Consider the following 21,750-nt stretch of genomic DNA (forward strand, 5'->3'; position numbering starts at 1 on the left):
ATGCATGGTGGCCAGTATTAATGGTGGAGGAACAATCCGTGAAAACCCCGAGAAGAACCACCGACCCACGAGAAGCTACTGGAAAGCTTTCTCACAAACCCACATTGGCTGAATACTGGACTCAAACCCATGCAGACAGAGGTGAGATGGCAGTGATCCATAACAGAGAGTGCTTTAGACCACTAGGCAACTCAGGTCCCCCACATAGGACAGTGGTGATCTTATCTAATGTCATTTTACAATCTGATTAAAATCAGGTCTCCACTTCACATAGGACAGTGGTGATCTTATCTTAATTAGATTCTGCTGTGTTATGACAGGTATGTCAACATCTTGAAAATACATTTCCGCATTTCATCAGCTTGACCAAAGTTTTCTCTGGCAATTTTTTTTTTCCGACAAGCCCAAGAGGTACCTCTCTTAGAATACAGGACAGTCCCTAACTGAAATCATAGGGCCCCTGGCATCAGGTTATCAGATATTTTGAGCACTGATTGATGTAGTCTTGGGGTCTTTCCTTTGGTCATTATCAACAAGGGAAAAAAAAACTCTATTGATGTTATTCGATAATTATACATTGCATAATTATACTAATCACTTTTTCTATTTTAATTTATTTAATTCTATAAATGTATCTTGGGTTGGTGAGATTATTTTGGCACAGTCTTGGGGTGATTAGTTGCTCCAGAGTAATGGATTGACAATCATGAAGTTTATTATGTTAAAGAAAAACTACTTTTATTCAATTCATACATTTCGTGCCATGCATATTTTATTAGGCATAAATACTTTTTAATTTTTATCTTATTTCCAGTATGGCTTTCAGGGCATGTTATTTGCCAAGTGTTTATCTGATAGAGATCAAGACTGGATTAAATTTCTCCCATGGGGCAAATTTATCAATATTGCCAACATAGAAATAGAGTGTGGACTAACACTGAATAATGTTTGTTTTTGGGTCTGGTTTTGTTGCTTTACAGCACACAAGTCATTATTTAATGCTGGGTCAGTTGGAGTAAAGTGAATAAAGTTCCTTGCCCAAGGTTACATCATGTTAGTTGAACCACTCCGGTCCGACTAATGTAAGAATTTGTTATTTTAATGATTGGAAAAAGAAAATATGAATGGTACTCATGGCATGTGTACATGCACTTGTATTGGTGCTTAGAATTTACCTGAAAATAATATGCATACCATATGTTATGCTACATTAAGTGAAATTTGAAATATGTGTCAGTTTATAATTGGGTCACAGGAAAAGTATGTTGCAAATGCAAAACTGCAAAACTAGAGGTTATTACATTATTGTCAGTACCTAAAAGGAGAAAAACTCCTTAAATAGTTTTAAAGTCCTTGGGGACAAGAAAACATACTGAGGGCTGTGTAAACCATGAGGATAAGTGGTCCAGCTCCCAAGAGAGGTTATAAACAGGTTAAGGGTGAGTCACAACCTCTTGAGAGGGAAGAGCAGTACTGTCCCTATTCCATGAGGCCAGAGAGTAAGTCACACTCTCCCAAGAGGGAGGAGCAGCACCCTCTCTTTACCAGTAGGATAAAGTGCAAGGCAAGCCCTCCCCTCCATGAGGAACATCACTCTTTCATGTCCAACAAGGGCAGAGAGCATGTCTGATGAAATTGCAAAAGGGACCAGTACTCTATCATACTGACCCACAGCTCATTAGGGGCTGATTGTGAATTGGGCCCCTACTGTAAGGATTGAGAAGCTCACTTTCAACCTGTCAGTCCCAGAGGCCCATATTTTGATGACACAATCAAGCCCAGTGACAAAGGGATGGCTCAAATCTAAATCTGTCAGATCTGGGGATGAACCTTTCTACAGATCCGAGTCACCTGTCAAGGCGTTGCGCAGTGACTGGGTCCTGAGCACCAGTCACCTGGCAGTGGACACCAGGTACCCAGCACTGGATATCAGGTACTAGGTGTTGGATAGTTTTCCTTGGAGCCCCTATAATACATGTACGGGGAAAGGGATTGACTCAGCCATTCTCTCCAGACTACTGTTTCATCCTATGAGAGAATGGGAAACAACTTATAGTTGCCAGATTAGGGCAGTGGATCCAATTGGAATATCCCTCTTCCTCTGTATCCTTCTAAATCCCAAAGGTATATAGGGCCCTCTGTCAGAGGGTAATGATTGAAAATCTCCCTATATACAGCCCTAAACCAGAGCTGCATAGTGATGAGGTGATGCTTGCAGGCCATAAACCTACATTGTCTTTTGAGGTTGGGACTAAAAAGATGGAGGGGGATAGACCTTCTACCACAGAATGCTCCAGGTGGGTGACCCTAAACCACCTGCAGATGTCATTGCTATAACATCTGTGGGAGGAGTTACATATTCAAATTTCTCCTCTCCCCAAGTCTCACCCAGAACAGAGCAACACTGGGTCACATAGTCTAGCCACATAGTTGAGAGTGCAGGATAAAGATGTTCTTTCTGTCCAAGAAATTATACACAGAAGAGGTCGATATGGTACCCCCTCCATTTTAGGTCCCCTGCCTCTTCTCACTGTTTGGTTAAAGAGCTACTGGAGGTGGCTAACTCTTGACCAGGCCTTTTGCTCATTTGTCACTTGGTTACAATCAAGGAGCTCTCTGAAAGGTTTAGCAAGGGCAAGCTTTTACTCAACAACATATGTGTGTTCTGTCATTCCTGTTTAAATTGTGACCCTTGATAGTTGTTTATAGTGTTACAAGTCTATGCTCTTCAAATAAGGAACAGAAAAGAGTAAAAGAAAAACAAGATTTATAAAATTTAACAAATAATATATTTCCATTGAATATAAAGTGCAAATGATAGAAAAGAACTTATGTTATTGCAAATTAAATCACAGAATAATCCATAAATTACAGACATAAGTCCTAATAATTTAAAGTCCTGAATAAAACTCAGTATTAGTCCAGAGTAAATCCAAAAACTGACAGCAATGATGTGTCTGTTATAACTCCTAGTGTGTTGGTGTGCCAACGGTCTTTTGTTATATCACAGAAATATAATTCCAGGTTTGAATACACTATAAATTCCAGTGAATGTCTCTATCCAAGAATTTAATCAGAGCACTTTTATATTTCCAGAGAAAATAATACTTGAATTCAGTAATTTGAAGAAATAAAATCCATCCCAACTGTACACAACATAATACAACTTGAAAGTGCTAGATGTTAAAGCATGAATGATAAAATCCTCTCAGTAGGTCTATACTTGACCTCATGTCACAATTAGCATTTTCTATTAAAAAATTTACCTAATGGAAATAACTTCATAGAATGAACCTGATGTTTACAAAACAATAATCTGGATAATGTATATTTCACTTAGGAAATTCCAAAACCTTGACCCAAATAAACATATTGACTTCTTTTATTAATAATAATGCTTATTATAAACCCATAAATATAGAAAATAATTAAGCTTTGTATTAGTTGTTTACAATAATTAAAATAAAAAAGTCAGTTTGTGTCATGTAGAAATGAACTCTATTTTGGACAAGGTTAAGTCCAACATACAATGTTACATTATAATAGATTGTAATGCAATAAAATAAAATAAAGCTAACTAAAAGACAAAGCAAAGTTAATATACCTAACAATGGCAACAAAGTTTTTACCCTTCTTGGCTCATAAACCTCCCACCTGAAGTGTCTTAAGTGGGTATTTCTATGGGGACTAGATTTTGCCTTGCAATGAAAACACTAAATCCTTGGAACAATAGGCTATTTTCAGCAACTTCATTCAACCTGTTGAAGGAGGAATCACTGTTGCCATTGGCTTTCCATTGTTTGCTGAAAGCAGTAGCAAAAACTTATAGGAATGCATTGTCCTTGTCCATGGCCTTATTGGTGGAGTTTCTCCACCTCTGTAGGGATATTTTTCTGGGTACATTGAAGGTTTTACTATAGCACAATAAGACCTTTTCAAGGACTGTCCACTGAAGTCAGAGACTCCCTCCAGAGGGCTCATCCTATCTGTAGTTTCTTAGGATTTGAGAGACCCATCAAGACTAAGTTTTGCTTAAAATGGAGGTCTTGCAATTTTGAGCTCGGCCTTTGCACTATGAGCTTTTACCAGTGTCATGGGAGTAGCATCAGCCAATTTTAGATCATTAAGTATCCTAGTCCTCAAATATTTTGACATTGGTTGGTCCAAAGTGGCCATCCAGAGTCCATCACAGTGGACATGTCTCCCTTTTGTTCCACAGTGACCAGGCTGGGTCTTTTATCAAACTTAGAGAAATCAGAGCTCAATCCATCTTGAGAATTTTTATGTGTGGGGATGAATTTTCTCACCAAGAGCTGGTTAGTAAATGTCTTGCTTGATAGAGTAGAGTGTCCCTAATGGAGATGCTGAAAGTAAAAATTGCATTGTACACTTGTCTTTTTCTTTCCCTGAAGAGGACTTTGAACTCTGCAGTGGATTAGGTTCCCTTAGGCAAACTACACATGTGTACTCCACAGTTGCTCCTATTTGCTGCTTTGAAACTGCACATGAACCTCTTAAATGTTCAATTTTCTTCTCGATTGGGATTCCCACCCTCATCTGAATTGGTGGACAAATTGGGACTGGTTTCTGGCTCAAGTCCCCATGCACTTGTCAAACCCCACTCTTACCTGTTCACAAGTGCATCAAATTCAGGGCAAGATGCTTATTCAGATGCAGAGTGACTGATTCTTCATGGTCCATGGTCTCAGGAAGAATTTATCAACAATTTTGGAAATGAGGGCAGTACTCTTAGACCTTTAAGGATGTGTCCACCAAATAAGAGGTTGCTAAGGATGGTCTCCTTCCATGTGTCAGTGGTAGTATACTACAGGAGATGAGGAGGCATGCATGCACCTTCTCACTGCATGAAGGTTTGTAACCTCCATCACCTGGCAAATTCCGGAGGAATATTCCTCTGAGACTGTCATAATTTTGGCAAGAAGAACAGTTTGGCAGACCATCTGTCAAGGAAAGGGAAGACAGTTTTTACAGAATGATCATTCCACAAATCTGTAGCAGACTCCTTGCTGCTACTTTAATGAACTTCTTATGGTGGACTTGTTCACCACGTAGCTGAACAACGAGTTCCCTTTTCACATTTCACCACTCCCCGACCAGATGGTCCAGGCATTAGATGCTTTCTGTCTGAAGTGTGATTGTCTGTTCACTTACTCCTTCCAACCCTTCAGGATGATCCCACAGGTCCTACATGACCAACATAGGTCAGGCACTCCATGCCTTAGGTCATTCTGATAGCGCTTCTGTGGCATCAGCAATCATGGTTCAGTGATCTCCTTGATCTATTGGTTGACCATCCGGGACCTTACCTCAGAGGAATGACCTCTTAACATGGTGTCTCTACTACCCAACAGTCCACAGGTTCTCCACCTTCATGCTTGGCTCATCTCAGACAATCACTCTGCAAAGAAAAGTTGTCAGTCAGAGTTGCCAAGTGCATCATTCAGTACAGTAGAATGTCAACATCTAAGGAGTGTGATGCCATATGGAGAATTTTTTGTGATTGACTTAGTAGAAATCAATGATCAGTTTCTACTTTTATGGGCTGTTGAGCATTCCTTTTTAATACTCTATAGTTTTCAAAATTCCCTGCCAGCAGTACGGATTCTCCCCTAATAGTAAAGGCCTTATCAGGTATTTTGAATGGCAAAGACCACTGTCTTGCCTAAATGGAATCTCTCTTATGTCTTGTGGTTTTTAAATATCACTTCTCCCATATGTACATTTGGGTGAATCTTCCTTTGAGAACCTTATCCTGATCATGCTTGGCACCTTAGTGTTTTCGAGACAAATGGGCAAGATTCTTGCCCTATCCATAGAGAAGGGCTGTGTCAGGTTCCATGGGTATTTTATGTCAGTTTTTCTTCTTTGCCAACCAGTTTATTTAGGAAAAACCCAGCTTCCTTCAGTTGTACTACTCCTGATTGAGATCCCCAGTCTCAACCATATAACAAATTCACCTATGCAATAACAACAGTTATTTTATTACCAATATTAAAATGTATTTTTTGGTGATAAAACTGACTTTATTGATATAACATTTACCTGCTGATATTGCCAGATTTCCTCTTTTCATCCTGCACTGATGTACCACTAAGTTAGGCTTCTCCCTCAAAATAATAAATATACACCATAATACATGCTTAGTATGTGTGGGATTCACAGGCAGGGGTGGTCCAGTGTTCTGGAAGCTGCTGGTTTACTGTAATGGGAGGACAACATTTTCATCATTTGGGTTGGGTATTTGCCACCTGGAAAAGTACTAGTTGTGCAATAGCAACAGTTAAGTATTACATAATTAAAATTAGTTGCATGCCTCCAGAAACTACATTTCAAGTGTTGAAGCATTCCAGTCATTTCTTTCATTTCTTAGATCTTTCCTTTCAGTCAGTGGAGAAATCATGCTACCTGAATTAAAGGGTGCTAGCTGTGTAGCTGATCCTCTTAGGAAAAAATAGGACTGGCCAAATTCTGGTTAATTTGCATTCTTTTTATGGTGGTGTGTCCATTTTATTGAATGAGTGCTAAGGATTTTACATTCTTGAAAAGTAATGCGTGACACTTATTGAACTGGTATCACACACTACACTTATCATAACGTCGATATATTGTTGATAATATCTGAAGGTACAGAGGCGTAGCTATGATATTTTGCACCCGGGGACGAAATACAAAATTGGCGCCCCAGCCCCCTCCCTGTTTAATCACATTTTTGAATATTACCCTTGTTTACTTATTATAATGTAACGTTGTAAGCCTCATTTTGGCGCCCCTGTACCTTGGCTCCCGGGGACATATGTACCCCCCTGCCCCCCCCCCAGCTACGCCTCTGCACTACCAAGTAGTCTCCATCATCAGAGATCTAGTATGAGATTATGTCATTGCAAAGACTGAATCTGCATCATCAAAGATTGAATACCAGCATTTGAGCCAAGCAAAGTACAAAAGATAGGATTTATGTATGTGGGTAATTATTGTAGATTATCTTAATTACATACTGAAATAACTGAGAAGAGTTGTCACTTGAGTGATAACACAAATTTTAGTTAGCTTATTTACTTGATAAGGATAATGGGCTCATCAGAATGGTGTTTAGCATATTGTTGTGTTAAAAAAGATAGGGGGCTAAAATGATGGTGTGCTGTGACTGTAAATATCACTGGAGAGAACAGTGGTTTTAGGATCCTAAATCAAGAGACAGAAGTAAAAGATAAAGTACACTTGAGCTGGAACTTGATTGTAAGAGGATTCTTTAAGTAGACATAAAATCATTGTGCAATGTTCCATATGGTAAATTCTTTATTACGGCTGCAATGTTTACACATTATACAATAACCAAAATGATACCATTTAATTGAACTAATTGTAAAGTTTGTACTTTTTACTTATCTGCATGTTATACTTACACCAGATACCTATTTATGTCAGCCCTGTAACATAAGATACCACATGTAGATGTGAATATATTTTGTCTGATATTTACTTTTCACATTAATGGAATGTGTGATCACTTTCATCCCAAAAAATACATGTATGAGCAGAAGAATGTGTGTGTGTGTGATTTGGATTTTCAACACAGCATTAACTCTTTTTCAGTCATATTGTTATGATGTCTGTAGTGTGGCAGTTAATGGTGATGTCTAGCACTGTGACATCATGCTGCAGACATGTAGCATTATGTCCCACCTAGTCACATTATCCTGACACCAGGCCAACTAGTCCTAACACTAACCTCTTAAAGCTGATCACCTAGCAAGGCAGCTGTAAGTACCATTTATGTAAGTCTTTGGTATGACTTGGCTGGGTTTAAACCTGCGACCTCCCACATCTGAGGCAGATGCTCAAACCACTAGGCCACTGAAGTGGTCTGTCAGTATAAGAGATAAGAGAGGTAAATACTGAAAGTTTGAAATGTGAAATCTAATGTAATTAGGCTCTTTATATGTAAGCTGTTAATAATGTGTAGTACTCACTCAGCATACATTTGTAACATTTGTCTTTTATGTTGTTTACCTGTTATTATGATACGATTCAGTTAGTATCATTGCTGCATGGAATATATACATGATGAAAGAATAATGCAGCAGGACTGCACTATGTACTTTTTGTAAACAATATCAGTCTGATTTTCCAATGAGCAGTACAGGTAATTCTCATGATCTTTAGCCTTTTTTATAGCAGTGCCACATTCAGCACCAAATACAATCATGCGTTGAGAAAACAATTCACATAGAATTTGTGTTAAACTGTGTGCTTAAGCAGAGACATGGATATATATCTCTTAATTGGAATGGGTTGTTCCAGAGTCACTTAGCCATCTTCTGATTTGATAACACAGTTATTGATTTTGTAAACATTCACATTCAGTAAATTAAACTAAGCTGTTTCCATGTATAAACATTAAAGTCTTACTCAGTATTTAAGATCACAGAGTACGAACTTTCTTTGTTGGTAACACATGTTTTTGCCTATGTTGAATGGTAAACTTAACTTACTTGGCATTAACCCTGCCTATATTGATTGGTAGCTGCATGTAGAAAGCATTAACAATGCTTATTTTGATTGGTGGCTCCATATAGAAGGCATCAACTCTGCTCTGAAGGGTTTAATTATCGAGCCAGTATCTGAATTCATGTGTCTGAAGTCTTTCGAAAGGCAAATTGTACAGTATACATAAAGTTCCGTGCATTGGGGAGTACAATACGCTAGCCTGGGCAGTTATAATTCATTTTTTGAGCAAGTGAAATTTCATTCTTTTAGCCAAAGATTTTGGTAGCATTGTTTAACAGTTTTCTTTACATCATTCATACAGCACTAATTGATTGAAATTGGAATGGTTTCCCCCAGTTGCATAGTTATGTAAATGCTTTTGCAGTGTACAAATCAGATACACTTTCATTTGCTATTACAGGGATGTGCCAATGAAGTATTAAGCTCCTTGAAGACTGGCCTGGTCTGTAATGACATCACAGAAGAGGACACTGGGTCTGACAATTTGCTTTTTATGTCAGAGACCACCACCATATATGTCTGTCTGCAGTGTGGATTGCAGGTAATTACATGTACTGCAAAATGATGCTAAACTATTCTGATCTAATGTAGTGTATATCAGGTAATCATGATAAATTGATACTAAGTTATTATAACCTAGTGGAGTGGATATCTGTAATTACTACAAAATGATGCTAAATTATTATGATCTAATGGAATGGATATCAGGTAATTACTACAAAATGATACTAACTTATTATGACCTAGTCGAGTGGATATCAGGTAATTGCTATAAAAATGATACCAAATTATTATAACCTAGTGAAGTAATTGCAGTATATATCATTTTCAGATACTATTTTTAGCTGGCCAAACCTATCCCATAGCTGCATCCGGTACGGTCATGTGCATTTGACGTAGAGCAACTCGAATGACCTACACTTCTTACATGAATAGAACATTTGTCATTATAGATTGCCGCAGATAGTAGTAAACAATAATATGCCAGCACAAGTATAAGAGTTGAAATGTATGTTTTCATCAAGTATTATTAACAATAAATGAGTATGTATTGCTTTATGTTACCACATCGTGACTCTCATCTAAACTGCACCCCACCCCTCCCTACCCCCGCCTAATGACTACATGGTAATGAATAATCTGAAAATAAACAAGTCAACTTGTCTAATTAGAAGCAAACAATGAACACCTTAGAAATAGGGAAATAAATTATTTGTTCAATTTGAATGCTATCTAATCCTAATAGCTCCCCTGAAGCAAGGAAAGTCATGGATCACTTGACTATTGAAGTTAGCATTCAGAGATTCCCAGAAGATCCTGTTTTCTCCTCACCAGATCAGGCAGTTGTGAATACAGTTTTTCTATCCAATCCAAGAGATGCTGGACCTGTATGGCTCCCATCAAGCAAACTCTCAGAAAGAAATTCTTCTTAGAACTAGAGGTGAACAGACTTGGTCAGGCAAGAATGCCTAGCACACTGAAAACCTGTAAAAAGAAATGGAGAGTTTTCTAATAGTGTTTGGAATAGAAACACATCTGTAGTTACAAGCCTCAGTACCAGAGATAACTTGCTTCTTGATATGGCTGTAGGTAGCTCCCATTGCTGTTCAGAGGTACTGTTCTATAATTTCAGACATAGACATCATGTGAACTTTCACATGGCTTGTTATGTGGCTGCAAGACATCCTTCATTCCACTGCCTGTAGCTGAAGTGACCCCTCTCTGGTACCAAAATTGGTTCCTAGCTATTTTAGCTGGCTGATACATTGAGATAATACACCAAGTTGGTTCTTCCACACTATGGGCATTTTGACTAGAGTGGTTTCATTTCACTTGTGATTAATCTTGCATTGATTTTCAAGAACAGGTTCCCATTCATTGGGAATCAGTCCTTCAACTTTCTTCTTTACACTTTTGACCTTAGGCATCAACAGAACCCAATCTTGGCTTTGAAGTGCAGCTTACAGTAAACAGTGGCTTCAGTAGTAATTGACAGTTTATTGTGTTTGGGCACTAGTCCCTCTATCTAAACTCTTGTTTGAACTTACCTTAGAAATAGGGTTATTTTTTATCACTTCTGATGGTAAAATGAGCCAAAGACATGACTGACATTTTGTTTTAACTTGGGATGGAGGGATTTGTGAGATTGTGGATAAACTCTTAACATACCTGTGAATGGGTAATTATTATTGAAGAATATATTTCACTCTAATGATCATTTTATGTTATCTGTAACAGGGTTGTGACAGTAGCTCCCCAGGAAGTCATGCATTGAGACATATTGCTTCTGCAGGCTCCACCTCTCATGCTCTGGTCATCAATACTACTACATGGATGGTTTTGTAAGAAATTTATTTGTGTTTCAAAAACATTTTATGCATGTCAGAAGTTGCAATAAATGCTTAAATTACCTTACCTAACCAGTATATCATTAGCTGACATTTAACAATAAAATAATTTTTGGACTCTTTACTTTGGCAATAAAATGTTTTTAACTGAGTTTTTTAAAACTAATTTTACAGAAATATGTCAAGAATACAAGAAAGTTGGATTCACATATTTGGATTGTATTGTGGGGCCTGACTATAAAATTTGATTCTATGTCAGTCAAACTTGGTATTGGAATTTTTTAAAAAAATTTAAACCTGGACTAATAAAATCCGTAGAATAATGCCTATTTCTGAAGATCCTAACCTCAAAGGAAATAAATACCTATTAACCCACTTAAAAAAAACAGTTTGGGTCAGCAAATGTTACAGTTTATTTTTATTATGAAAATGTATACTGACTTTACTTCTGTCAGAATTTAAAAAAGGAAGCATAAACTTTCAGGTGTCTTGAATGCAAGAAAGAGATCCCAGATGTCCAAAGCAAGCGGCTGGAAAAATGCATCAAACATCTTCAGAAGTTAGCAAGAGGTAAAGAGGATTCATTACTATAAATTACTTCTTCCTAACACATGGCTTCATGCAATCCCTTACAGAGATAATCTAGTGTAAAGTATAGTGGGAACCAATCACTAATGTTCACTTTATTGATCTGTAAATTATAAGCACTATTGGCCTACCAGTTTAGGGTAGATCATCCTCAAAGATCTCAATTTCTCTTTTGAATACATTACCTGATTGCATTAACATTAGGAAGATGTCCTGTTAGCTATCCAATCCAGCAATCACAAGAAGAGAAGCAAAAACAAAATTGCCAAAGGCAAAGGGAAGAAATTCTTACCAACCCTTGCTTTTACCTCCCTTGACCACTGCTTGGTGGCTATGATTGTTTACCAGTGTCTTTGCTTTTGCTGATACAAATTACATCATCTCTAATACCTCGTAGTGATTCTAAGTCAGTCTTGTTGATTATTACACCATCCATCAACATATCTGGTAAACTATTATATGTAAAGGTCTGTACTATGTATTGATACTATTGTATGTAAATGTCTGTACTGTATATTGATATTACTGAGGAAAGGTCTGCACTATGTATTGTTACTTTTACATGTAAATGTTTGCACTATGTATTGATGAGTCCCAACTGGAAAGTAGCATTAGTTTTCAGACTAGCTTGTATGGTTGGGTAGTCCACATAAAGTCACACCGTTGATAGGGTCATTAGTGATTGGAGGCCACATGAATTACCTTTCCACATTAATTCATTTTTATCTTGTGTTTTGGCTTAACATAAATTGTAATTTTTCACATGATATTCATTTGTGAGCCCATTGTTTCATCTGGGTTTATTTGCCTCATGTTTTCTGGTAGAAGTCCAGGCCAGTAAACATATACTTATTAACCGATTCAGCCCCAATCCCGTCTGTAGACGTGATGAGGCTGTACCCAACTTCCAAGCTCTGCAGCAACAAGGTCATTTAAGATACTCCAGCATGGGTGGTATTAAAAAAAAGCAGAAAGATATAGCTCTAAAATGATACCAAATAATCTGGAAGTTCTAGTTGCACTACAAAATACAGAGGGAAAAACCTCATTTTTTGGACCCGTTTTTTTTTTCCACCCAAAATTCGCTTGAGATTGGAATGCAATTTTGTGTCCGGATTTTAGACCTTTTGGCCTCAGATCTAAGACATACCGGTCTTAACTGCACACAGAAAGGTTAACCTTTGCAAAAACTAGGATACGGTGGTCATTTGGAATAAATTGTAGTCTCCATATGAAAATGATGGGTCCATTAAGGAAAAAAAAAAAAGAACTCCAACTTTTATGCGCAAGCAAAATAACCAATGGAAAATGATGTTTATAATACAACTAGGCATTAGTCTCATGGAAAATCTGTTGAAAGCCAATGTATTATGATGTATTCAGAAATAGCCCCCCAAATGTCTTTCCTATGCACATTTCAGGCAAAAACGTCAAAAACCTCTGGGGCCGAATGAGTTAAGGGCTGCTTACATAAATGCAGACTACCATATAACTGCTATAATTTATTGTCCAAATTTTTATAGGTAATAAAATATTACTTTTGAAAATAATTGAGGGTATCCCAAGACATATAGTGTCCTTGTGTGTATACATGTACCACAAGTGAATGTGCATTTTCACTTGCAAATGAACTGATGTGGTGTTATAAACTACCAAACATACTGTAAAAAGTAAGTAATTGTAACTATAAATTTGAGCTTGACTTCAAACATAAAACTTGATTGCTAATGGTCTTGCCCTCAAACACAAAAAACCTTGAATATTAATTGAACATCGATGGCACTGTCTGCAAAGGGCATATGAGGAGATATGTTAACCATGTCAGATGACATGTTCTGTCCTTGATCAGTTTATTGATGGTGTTTGCTGATTGTTTTCCTTCTCACACTTGCTATTAAAAGAAAAAGAAAAATAACACTAATAGTATTTGTATACTATTCATGTATAGATGTCCTTTTTACATTTTTTTAGCAGTTGTTGAAGTTTAAAACATTTTGATTTAGAAAGACCCATCTTTTATGGATTATTTATCAATTATTTATGAAGAATTTACAACGATTGATAAAAATGACAAATTTGTATGCATACAGTGTTGCTATCTTTCTTAATATCATGTGCCATAAGTTTGTAAATGCAAAATTAAAGAAGCAGTTTGTGGAGTGTGACTTGAATAAAATTATTTTCATCCCAACCATTATCTCCAGCAAGATGTGCCAGTATGAGATCCCCAGAAGAGGAAGGGACTTCATTTGCTTCATCTTGGAGCACATAGAAGGAAAACCAACACGATATGGTCCAGTGAAAGTTAAATTTTAAGCTGATATCATCATGATGCAGTTTGCCACAACATTGGGTATTCATACAGTAGTGCAGAATTTATTGAGGATTAATAAAATGATAACAAATATGAAGGCGGGATTTTCACGCTGATTAATTTTAGTTTCACATATTAAGCCATCAAGCTTACTAGGTATATTGAAGAATTAATAGAAGAAAAATCTTTAAAGGTTCAATCAGTAAGCAGCCTTTTACTTTTTTACTGTCTTCTTTTTTGCAGTCCCCAGTGTTGATTCCTTAAAGGGCAGAAATGGCTCATTAACTCGGAAAGTTATGGCATGGATTGGTGATGTCTATACTGCATGCTCCTGCATGGCCTCAGTTGTTGTGGCAAATCAAGGTAATTATTGATGCGTGAACTTTGTTCTGAATGGCTGTTGCTCAAAGGGTATTCTATGAACCTCATCCAATAAAATATGGCTTCTAGGGGTGTTTGTAGCTTTTTCAAACAGATTATTAGAAGAACGATTTAAAAAAAAATATTATGTAACAGCAAAAAAAACACCATTAATTTCAGGGTTTTTTCCAAGTCCATTTAGCACCTACACTTTTATTTGAAAAATATTTCCTTTTTTTTTGCTTTCTTTTGTTTTAAATGGTCTTTTGGAGTAGGTAGGTAGGTGAGTATGTAGGGGAGGTAAATATGTAGGTAGTTTATGGTGCATCAGCACAATACATGTTATATAGTGCTGATTAAAATTCAAATTTTAAATTTTTACATGGTTCAAAGTTCAAATATAAATATAAAAGATTACAAACAAATCTTTAGTTAGAATAGGGGCAAGATTGTTTTGGTCTATATTATTTTCTGCATCATAATTTTTATAATGACTGTTTGAGACTTGTAAAAGCAAAGATTGGCTATATAATTACTGATTCCTTGTTTCATGATGCAATAAACGTTGTTGGAGTGGGAAATATGAAAGTTTTAAATGAATATGAAAGGGCAGTTATGTAGCAGAGGTAACTAATGACCTGCCATTGTATTTTATATTTTGAATTGATATAGAAATCCTTTCCACAAGAACTTCTTCCCAAGACATGCCTTCATGTATTCACTTTATTTGTTACATCTAAAAAATTTGAGCACAACTGAACCCCCAAGTTTAAGAGACTCATAGAGATGGTATATCTGTGATGCACATCCAACACTTCCAATTATGGCCATGTTAGCACTGTCAGGTAAAAAAAAAAAAAAAAAATATATATATATATATATATATATATATATATATATATATATATATATATATATATATATATATATATATATATATACACACACACATACACATACACACACACAGATAAAGAGAAAGAGAGATGTATACTAGTTGTACAGTTGATCAGTAACCAGCCTTTTATATTCCTTTTTCTGTTTTCCCTGTTACAGCCCATACTGCATCGGTTCCAACTGCATCCTTCGATGTTTATTCGTCACAGGAGAGCAAGGGCCCATCAGGCCAGAAAGTAATGGTATGGAACCAAATTTGTTTCATTAAAGAACCTCTTTTTTAACAAGAACATTGTTTATCAACATGTTTATTATGTCTTCTGCTGATTACCACTCCCATGGCCTAGTGGTTAGAGCATCTGCCATGGATGTGGGAGGTCATGGATTCGATCTCCGCCGAGTCATACCAAAGACTTACAAAAATGGTACTAACAGCTGTCTTGCTTGGCACTCAGCATTAAGAGGTTAATGTTAGGGCTGGTCGGCCTGGTGTCAGGATAATGTGACTGGGTGGGACATCATGCTACATGTCTGTGGCATGATGCCCCAGTGCTAGACATCACTATAAAACTGTCACACTGCAGACATCGTATTGATATGACTGAAAAATTGTTAATGCTACGTTAAGAATCCAAATCACACACACACACACATCTTCTGCTGATTGGATGTTTTTTTATATAATAAAAAAGTTTGTTCAAATTCAATGAGTGTGAAGAGCAGATGTAAACATATTTGTTAAGTTGCAAAAGTAATTAAAAACTTTTTATACACCCCTAAAACTAACAAGTGATGGGTAGTAATTATCAGATATGTTATTTAAGAGCTCAGTACTAAAATTACTTTGTTAGGCCAAACTTTGAAATTGTCTGATGAAACACTACAAACTGTTCACTGAAATCTATTAACTTGAATACTTGCAGGGTTTGCGTAATGTGGGGAACACATGTTACTTCAATGCAGCCATGCAGGTGAGTAATATATATATAAGAACAAAAAAGAAACAACTTTACTACTGTTGATTAATGCATTTTTGAGTAAAACGGGTTTTGCCTTGATCCATTAGATCATTATCTCTCCTTTTTTTTCTCACACACCCCCTACTGTTATAAATTCTGTCCATATTAATCTGTGTTGAAGTGTGTCCTAATTCAGAAGGAATTATTCTGTTTGACATAATCTCTATAGATTTAGTTTGAGTGGTAACATAAAATCTTAGACTCAATGTATAAGCTTTAGTATTATTTTATTGATTATGTACCACCATCTTTTAGGTATGGTGTCTTTATCAGAATTCATTAATTAAATTTCTTCTGATACAATTTGTAAGTATTCAACAGCAAAGTAGGCTGTAGTGACATGCAGATGACTTATCTAAGGAGATGGTTGTTACTTTTTGTTCATACTGGCTCATTTGCATATTTCTAATCTATTCTAAAGAGAGAAGCATGAAATCCATTAAATTATTTGTTGATGAATAAATAAGGCTGACATTTTGTTTTCAGAATTTGATTCAGACAAACAGTCTGCAGAACCTCTTGATGGAAAGGAACATAGAAGGGGGACCACTCTTTCTGCCTGGCAAGAAATACATCAGTGACAACTCCAGCAGTAGTGATGAGGATGATTATATTATGGATTTGGTATGGATTTAAAGATTGTCTTTTTAATGCATGAATTATTCTACATATCCTCATTTTGTCTTCTATGTAGGATTTCTACTAGGTTGACAGTTTTTATTGTCTCACATGTGAAAGTATGATACGACATGGGTGTCATACTGTCATGGTCTCATCATCAACTTAATTTGTATAAGTCAGATAAACATCTACAGAGGGATGAAGGTGAGACACTGGGTTGGAAAGAACTCTTTTTACTATTTGAATATATAATCAGCTTGACCTCATTTAATATTTCTGACATGGGATGCTATTTGTCATGTTAGTTATTCCATCATCTGTACAAGTAGATATTATTATTATTATTGTTTATCTTAAAGTGCCTTATTCTTTCATATTCCATTATTTAAATACGTTTTGGTTCAAATCTGCTGACAATTATGACTTTATGCATGTATATTTTGTAGGAATTAGGTATTGAAGGTTGTGTAATGTATGATTTAATCATGTCTTTTCTGTTGTTGCAGCCAAGCATTAGGATCTGCCTTAGTAAAGCCAGACCAGTTACTATGACACTAGCAAACTTCCTTCAGGAGATCAACTCTATGACTCGAACCAGTGTTGTCAACCCTAGTGCCCTCTTTGGACAAGTCTGCAAAGAGTAATCCAAGTTTCACATCAGTGTTACCTTGCAATAATGAAGTCTAAGATATCAATAAAAGTTTCTTTAAAGTTCTTATGTGATGAGAGACTCTGTAATTATGAGAGCTTCAGTGTCTGTGTGTATGGCATTACATTTTAATTTTTTAAATGTTTAAAATGATGAATTAGCTGTCAGAACAAATCATGTCAGTCACATCAATAAATACAAATGCTCCACATAAAAACGCTGACCTCATCACAAGAAACTTCTGAGGAATGAGGAACGTTTTACCTGTGCTATAAGTACATTACCTTTACTATAAGCCCATTACCTTTACTACAAGTCCATTACCTTTACTACAAGTCTGTTACAATTATGCATGATAGTCCACAGTGTTGAAATACTCTGTATACAATTATGCATGATATTCCACAGTGTTGAAATACTCTGTGGGTAATGTTCACAGTCCAAGAGCCTGACATGAAGGCATGGAGTAGTTTCTATTTTTTCTTACATTTTTCTGCAAGTACTGTGGCTTGTATTTCTTTTCTCTTGTCTGAAATTGAAATGATGGATACATTATTTTCTTGAAGATTTGCTTGTGTAGTGAATTTATAGAAAAAAATGGGTTATGGTTAGGTTCAGTTAATTTGAATTTCTTTGTCTTGCCCTAGAGTATGTAACATTTGCTTTTTTTGCAGGAGGGAAGACTACTACTTGCAAATCTTGACCAAGTTACTTTAATGTGCTTTCCTTTTCCCTCAGGGCTCCGATGTTCAGAGGCAACCAGCAACATGATAGCCATGAGCTTCTAAGTCACATGCTGGACATCATGCGATCTGAAGAAATCAAGGTAAATACACATTCCTTTGATAATTGGTTTCAGACCAGAATTAATTTTTTCCTGCCTGTGAAGCACACACAAGACAGGTACACTTTTCCAACAGCAATGTTGTTGTTTGTATAGAAAAGTCAGGTGTACTTTTCCAACAGCAATGTTGTTGTTTGCATAGAAAAGTTAGGTTTACTTTTCCAACAGCAATGCTGCTGTTTGCACAGGCAAGACAGGTATACTTTTCCAACAGCAATGATGTGTTTGAATAGGCAAGGCAGGTACACTTTTCCAACAGCAGTGTTGTTGTTTGCATAGAAAAGTCAGGTATACTTTTCCAACAGCACTGCTTTGTTTGAATAGGCAAGGCAGGTACACTTTTTCAACAGCAATGTTGTTGTTTGCATAGATAAGACAGGTATACTTTTCCTACAGGAATGTTGTTGTTTGCATACACAAGACATTGTTGTATTTTTCCAACAGCAATGTTGTTGTTTGAATAGGCAACATAGGTATATTTTTCCAAGATCAGTTCCTGTTGTGTCATACAGCTAGGATTAGGCTGAGTAAGTGCAGTACTTATTGTACCATACAGCTAGGATTAGGTTTAGCAAGTGCACTACATTTTGTGCCTTACAGCTAGGATTAGGTTGAGTAAGTGCAGTACTTATTGTACCATACAGCTATGATTAGGTTGAGCAAGTGCTCTACATTTTGTGCCTTACAGCTAGGATTAGGTTGAGTAAGTGCAGTACTTATTGTACCATACAGACTGAAATATCGTCACAGTTTGCCCATTTTCCCATGTTGTTAAAAACTGAAATATTGTCTGTTTTCCCATTTTCCTTTCGTGCAAGCCAAAATATTGTCACAGCTTGCCCATATTTCCTAGTTGGTGCATAATGAAATATGGTCACAGCTTGCCTATGTTCCCTTATTGTTGAAATGCTGGTGGTGTTATATGATATGTACTTTGGGTAGTAGAATAAACCCAACAGATTATGGGGTTTAAAGATCAAAGGTCATGATTATGATAAGTCTGATATGAAAATGATGGCTTTTGTTCATTAAGTTTAATTCAAGCCAGCATACCTTGACCAAAGGCTGAGATAATTATGACTCTTTGGTAACGTAGAGAGTCAACCATACCCTAAGAATGCCTACACAGAGGAGTATTAAACATGAGGCATATATATAATGTTACAGTGCAGATCAACATTCATTGAGACAACCCTTGTTTCATCAATCAGATTCATTGCACCCTTTATGCCAAAATATGCCCTTTGTTTGTTTTTGTTTTTTTGTTAAACTTTAATGTCATGGACATGAAACAGTTGCTTTCTGCAGATTTGGGCTTGGTAAGATTCCATTATAATAACAGTTACAAACTTAAGTTTATGGATGTTTTAAACTTACTGAGAAATTATTGATGCACTGAACTGTCATGTCAGTTATGTGGCAAGGGAGACAACTCAAATGAAGATACCCAGTGATACTTATCTCCCTTGTATATTGTTCCACTGTCTTAATAGTAATAATAATAAAAATAATAATGAGGACTTTGTATAGCACCTGATCTTTAGAAGCTCTAAGTGCTTTATAACATTGGACAACACCTATAAGATAAGAAACATATATAATGGTATGATTACAAACACAAACACCATAAAATTAGAAAACATACAAAAAACATGCTGAGAATATTAAAGGTAGGAAACATTATTAGGTCTTTAAGTTTGTTTTTGCAGTCGAAATAAGTGAGTTTTGAGAGAACTCTTGAATGTGATCACTGTGTCTTTGTGTTTAAGTTCAGTGGGCAATTCATTCCAATAGTAGAAAATGGTTTTAAAGGAAGATAACATTAATTTATCAACAAATGTTGTACATATTAATATAAATTCTATGTTATAAAGGAAAGAAAATTAAAAAAATAGAAAGATTTTTTTCATGCATTAGGTTTTTGATTGTGAAAAAGACCATTAATAGCAATTTCTCTGGAGTTATGTTCTTCGTTGTGGTCTTATGTAAAATAGTATCTCTTGATCAAAATTAGATGATTGATACTGCTCATTCCAATCAAATTTGATTTTGAAATGCAAATTACATCTTCCAGAGAGGTCAGGTTGCAGTATTGAAATATTTTGATCTGGTAGTAAACTCCAATCCCCAAACAGTGGATCATGATGTCAGGATGAAAGTCAGGAGTAAGTATCTCCCTCTCTCTCTTTTTATATATATATATATATATATATATATATATATATATATATATATATATATATATATATATATATATATAGTGTACTTATATGTGTGAATCATTTTTGTGGTTGATTTTCAAGTTTTCTAGGTTACTCAGATATTTCATGCACATCTGTTTCTTGCACATTGCATCCTCCCATGTTTGTTTTAGCAGTAGAAATGATAACATCTCGTACATCCAACCGTCTCAGGCTTGATTTAGCAGAAGTGATAACAACTTGGCTTGACCAAGTTCATGTCAGATGAGAATGATCATGAATACTTTCATTTACAAAGTAGCACACTGTCTCTTGAGGCCTATCACAAATACATAATCTATTTTTTATTATTATTAATTCATCAATTCTCTGGTGTTACTTTCGTGCCAGAGAATTATATTCTAGCTATATTTCTGTGTACTGTAGTATCATCAGTGTTCGTGGGGGACCAATTTTCATGATTTCATTGTTGCCCCGAACCACGAATTTAAATCCCCAACAAAAAATGAGCCACGTAGGATGATGCCCCCCCACTTTTCTTACAGTGCTAATTCCTAGAAATTATCACAGCTACTAGTATTTGATAAATCAAGTTCAATACTGTGACCTTGTGATTGAATATTAGCTTTTAACATTCACAGGTGTTTGTTTTATTTTTTGTTTTAACCTTATGAAACAAGATATATAAATCATTTTATATTGTTTCATAGCATATGTTCAGTACGGTATCTGATAGCTGTAATTTTACACCCACATCCTTAAATTGATATGTGAGGTAAGTAAGGATAGAGAGAAAATAGAGAAAAAGCTTAAGGTATTCAAGTAATAGTAATACTAAAAATTAAAGAAAAAATAATACAAATTAATAGTTTATGAAAATTAAATTTAAAACTTATTCCAATTGAGCCTTCATTCAAGTACAACCTTTGTGAAACATTAAAATCCTTCTGAAAGCACATTTCATTTTATCCCTTTATTTTTAAACCAAAAGAACAACAATCTTGTAAAATACTTTAACTATTTCTTGAACACTATTATTAATGAAACACTATGTATACACACTAATTACAGCAGAGTATTAAAGCTCACGCTTCACAGATTTTTAGACAAAGCCACTGTATCAACATCTTGGCAGTCAAGTCTCATGGTACATTAAAGTGACCACTGTTTGTGTCTGCATAGTTTTATTATTTTGTTAATCTTTATTTTGGGGATTTGTAGTGATTAATCAATGAAATTAAATACTTACTAATATGCAAACTTTGACAGGCAAAACCTCGAATTTAAGTACACATGAAAATGCCCATTTTTACAAAGCCACAAAAATTGAGCCCAATGAAAATAAATGATACTACGGTATTTCTCATTCTATCTTCATCA

General features: G+C 35.8%; 1 protein-coding gene across 1 annotated transcript in view; it reads left to right on the forward strand.

Moving 5' to 3' along the window:
- Positions 1-21,750, forward strand: part of LOC149805583 (uncharacterized) — a 56,387-nt gene that overhangs the window by 7,175 nt on the left and 27,462 nt on the right. The window contains exons 4-13 of the mRNA XM_089934398.1: positions 8,930-9,070; positions 10,768-10,871; positions 11,362-11,447; positions 14,023-14,142; positions 15,196-15,278; positions 15,960-16,007; positions 16,542-16,679; positions 17,183-17,316; positions 18,064-18,151; positions 20,244-20,334. Of these exons, the coding sequence (XP_089790524.1) occupies positions 8,930-9,070; positions 10,768-10,871; positions 11,362-11,447; positions 14,023-14,142; positions 15,196-15,278; positions 15,960-16,007; positions 16,542-16,679; positions 17,183-17,316; positions 18,064-18,151; positions 20,244-20,334 (1,033 nt within the window). The remainder of the gene's footprint in view (positions 1-8,929; positions 9,071-10,767; positions 10,872-11,361; positions 11,448-14,022; positions 14,143-15,195; positions 15,279-15,959; positions 16,008-16,541; positions 16,680-17,182; positions 17,317-18,063; positions 18,152-20,243; positions 20,335-21,750) is intronic.

The sequence above is a fragment of the Sinohyriopsis cumingii genome, chromosome 2 (assembly GCF_028554795.1).
Source record: "Sinohyriopsis cumingii isolate HCF-2022 chromosome 2, ASM2855479v2, whole genome shotgun sequence".
Lineage (NCBI taxonomy): Eukaryota > Metazoa > Mollusca > Bivalvia > Unionida > Unionidae > Sinohyriopsis > Sinohyriopsis cumingii.